The 4,004-nt window shown below is 49.5% G+C and overlaps 1 protein-coding gene across 1 annotated transcript in view; it reads right to left on the minus strand.

Annotated features, from left to right (window-relative positions):
- Nucleotides 1-4,004, minus strand: part of IFT54 (intraflagellar transport 54) — a gene marked incomplete at its 5' end in the record, with an annotated part of 59,656 nt that overhangs the window by 23,393 nt on the left and 32,259 nt on the right. The window contains 1 exon segment of the mRNA XM_027773216.1: nucleotides 2,518-2,594. Coding sequence (XP_027629017.1) covers nucleotides 2,518-2,594 — 77 coding nt within the window.

Consider the following 4,004-nt stretch of genomic DNA (forward strand, 5'->3'; position numbering starts at 1 on the left):
TCTCTAGTGGCGCTGTTTGTCTGGGGAGCGCACGTGCCCTATAGCGAAAATCTCTCTCAAAAAAAAAAAAAAAAGTGTCTAGAAAGTAGAAGTGCTTTCAAGCGCTCTGTAACATTTATACATACTGCGTGAAAAAGGAAGTCTCATCAATTTAAAATAATTACTATCGCTACATTGAACACTGCCATAAAACACATAAAAACTTTAGGCATGAAAGCTATAAAAGGAAACAGACCCCCTAACAGCCCACATGTTAAAGAAACTACATTGAAGTACTTCTTACCAAAAGCCAAGAAATTTCTAATGTTCAGTATCAACCTAATAGTCAAGGAACTTAAAATTCAAAGATAAAGCCCGCTTACAAGGACACGTAAGTCTCAAATATGTCTACAGTTCAGATGCAAAGACCACCACTAAACAAACGAAGGGGTCCACCCCGGAGAGGCTCGAGAGAACCACACTCAGGGGAAGCGAAGAACCAGAAAGAGTGGAGGTGATGGCGACGCGAGGGCGGGCTGCACAGGACCGAGAGCTGGGGCTGCGAGGGTGCGAGCTGCTCCACGGGTCCGGTCTCAGCAAGGAGTGGAGACACCAGGTTACGGAGGGAAAGGGGGACCGTGGCTACAGGTAAAATGTTTTTAAGATCGTGAAGTTCACTTCGTGCCGTGCCTGTGAACCGTGAATGAAATAACCGATTTCCCAGCAAACACTGGAAGGCCCAGTGGTGGCCCCACATCTGCTCTGCCCCTGGCAGCGCTTCCCGCCGCCGTGTGCAGCCCACATGCAACGAGAGCAGCTTCCAGGAACCCCAGACCCCCAGCCAGGCAGGCATCCTCGCCGCCGCCCAAGGCCCTGCAAATGAGATCATTTCCGAGCACGGCACGCACGGAGGACATCTGGCAGTTCCGGTGTGCGCTGCAGTCTGCGCCTGACCCCTGACCGCCAGCTCAGCAAGCGGTGCCTGGACAGAGGACACTCCCTGCACGACACGGCCCTTCGTGGCAGACTCTGGCCAGCACGACTCTGGCGGCCACCCCATGTCTTCTCCTGCCCTTCCCACGTTCTGCTGGCTGGGATGCAACTTTGAAGGCTGGAGCTGGGACAGCCCCCGCAGAGCATGGAGCGCCTGGAGAAGTGAGGCTGGTGTCTGGTCACGGCCACCTGACTGCTGCCCCGAGAAGGGCCCTCAGACAAAACCCTTTCCATCTCACTCCTGCACTATCATTTCAGAGCTTTTCTATGTAAGAGAGACTTTTGCTACACGGAGTGTGTGCTCATCAGACAAACAGAGACAGAAGTGAGAAATCACTCCGGGGGATGGCCACACCACAGTCCCTTCTCAACCACAGACCACACGCTGCAGAACAGCCTTCTCCTTGCGGGAGCATGCGGTGCGTCCGCCTGGCCTGGGCAGCACCTCCCACTGCTGGTCAAAGGGCTCCCCCTAGGGGTCTCAGCAGCACAGTTCTCGTGGGCCGTGGCAGGACTCAGGACAGACCAGGACATTTTAAGCACAGTTATCTAAAACAAATACCATTAGCTCAGCTGGGTGAATGTGCATGCGAGCATGTGTGTGTGCGTGTGTGTGTATAAGAGTACATGTATGCATGCACGCATACATATGCACACACACATAATATATATGTATATGCACTCCTATACATAAAACTTTCGGGGATCATTGGTTGATAAAACCATCAGAACCAGCAGTTCGTGAGTTGGTGTAATGGTTATGTCTCTGGACTCCCATGTAGTTGAATGCAGTTCAAGTCCCAGACCCGGTGGCTTAAACTCACACCGGGCACGTGTGCGTGCGTGCCCGAGATCCCAAGAGGAGAATGGAGGAGAAGGGACTGCAGCATGGCCATCCCCCCTGGGGGATGATTTCTCACTTTCTGTCTGTCTCTCTCTTTCTGGTGAGCACATGCGCCCTATAGCAAGAACCTCTCAAAAACAAACAAATAAAATAAAACCTTAACCATCAAAATTTTTGTTAAAAAAAAAAAAAAAAGATCTATCCCGACTATTTAAAGCCACTAGGAGAGAAACCTAGAATTTACAGCACACCCCAAAGGTCATGTCGAAGGGGCAATGGCAGGTGGGAGGCCAGGGTCCCGGCAGGGTCCCTTACACATTACGCATCTGTAGGAGAGACCGCCAGGTGCCAACAGAACACCTATTTAAACCAGAGACGAAAACTCCCAGACCCCTCCTGTGCACTCAGCCAGGGCCAGGCGGCCTCCCACCACAGGTGGGCCTGAGGGGCGGATGACGGGGAACACCTCCAGGTACAGCTGAGCAGCCCTGGTGCCGAGGTCCCGCCCCCCCAGGACGGTGCTGGATCCCAGCCCCCAGAAGCAGACCCCCACACTGTCTCTCCTCCCAGCTGGAGGGGGAGCTTAAACATGTGCACAGACATTATGGCAATCATAACATTTGAAAGCCGTATCTAAATTTTAAAAGTTAACGTGTGAGACCGACAGCTGAAACGCCGTGCTTACAGGACTCCTCCGTTACCTTCTCTCCAGGTTTCGGTGACTGTTGCAATTTCTCATAATCTTTCTTCGTCTCCAAAATTTTTTTCACAAGTCCACCTGTTGAAAATCAGTAGTTTTATATTAGTTTATTCTCTACCCCCAAGAAGCAATTCTAAATAGATGGAAAGGGAGGGGAAAATGCTAATTCCTATCCCATCTCTTTTTCTTCCTTTTATTTATTTATTTTTTTAAACTTACTACAGGATACATGCATTGGCCAGAGAGAGGGAGAGGGAGAGAGAGAGAGAAAGTGAGAAAACACCCCCCTGGGGGGATGTCTATGCCACAATTTCTTCCCCTCACTCTCCTCGGGATTTGGTGCGTGCACATATGCCCAATGTGTTTTTCAAGACACTGGGTCCAGGACTCGAACCACATGCTGGCCACATAGGATCCAGCTGCCTTAACCACCACACCACCTCGCTGGCCAGGCCATCTCTTTCTGTACCACACAATTTCAAATAGCCTTCATTTGCTAATGACAGGGTGACATGACACCTGGTGGTGGGACTAACTGTGAAAGGTCAACGCAGCCCAAGGAAATCAGTTCTCGGCAGGGTAAGACATTTTAAAGAAAAAACAGATTTTCTTTTCAATTTCTAAATATTAAGAAATGTAAACAAACCTCCGAAAGTATAAAATATAAAAGTATATCTATCACAAACAGATATATAAAAATGTGAATATAAAATATAAAGATAAATCTATCACAAGTAGATAAAGCAATCAGAACTAACTCCGAGAACTAATGCTTCTTTTGTACCAAAGGACAAGAGCATTCAACTTCTCTTAAAATTATCCATGGGGTAAATGTCATGTGAAAAATCACTTTTTAAGAACTGCTTTGCCCAAGCATGCACTGCCATGCCTTCCTAATAGGATATACCTGAGAACAAAAGGACCCTCAGAACAACCCTGCCATGTCTCCTGTGATCGCGTGGCCGCTCCTGACTTGCCAGGGCCCTAAAGTGGCTGCGTGTGCGCAGTGCGGGCTGAGACACACGAACGGCCATGCTGCAGGGAGCTGCTGGCTCAGCAGGAGCTCAGAGACATGCATGTGGGAAACCAGAGAATGTGGACACCCTACCCCCAAATCTGAACTGGAAACATCGCTATGAACTGATTTTTTTTTTTTTAAATGAAATGAAGAAGTATATCCCTTGGACCAGCATATGGCATAATGGCTGCTGCGTTGCTGGACTCCTGTGTAGTCGACCGCGGTTCGAGTCCCGGACCTGGTGGCTTAAATTCATGCCAGGCGCATGTGCGTGCGTGCCCAAGATCCCGAGAGAAGAATGGAGGAGAAGGGATTGCGGCATGGCCATCTCCCCTGGGGGATGATTTCTCACTTTCTATCTCTCTGTCTCTCTTTGTCTTTCTGGCGAGCCCACGCGCCCTACAGCAAAAACCTCTCCAAAAAAAAAAAAGAAGATCCCTGCTCTGAGGGAAATGCTCAGAACACGGACT

This window comes from Tupaia chinensis, unplaced genomic scaffold, assembly GCF_000334495.1.
Source record: "Tupaia chinensis unplaced genomic scaffold, TupChi_1.0 Scaffold000332_1, whole genome shotgun sequence".
Taxonomy (NCBI): domain Eukaryota; kingdom Metazoa; phylum Chordata; class Mammalia; order Scandentia; family Tupaiidae; genus Tupaia; species Tupaia belangeri.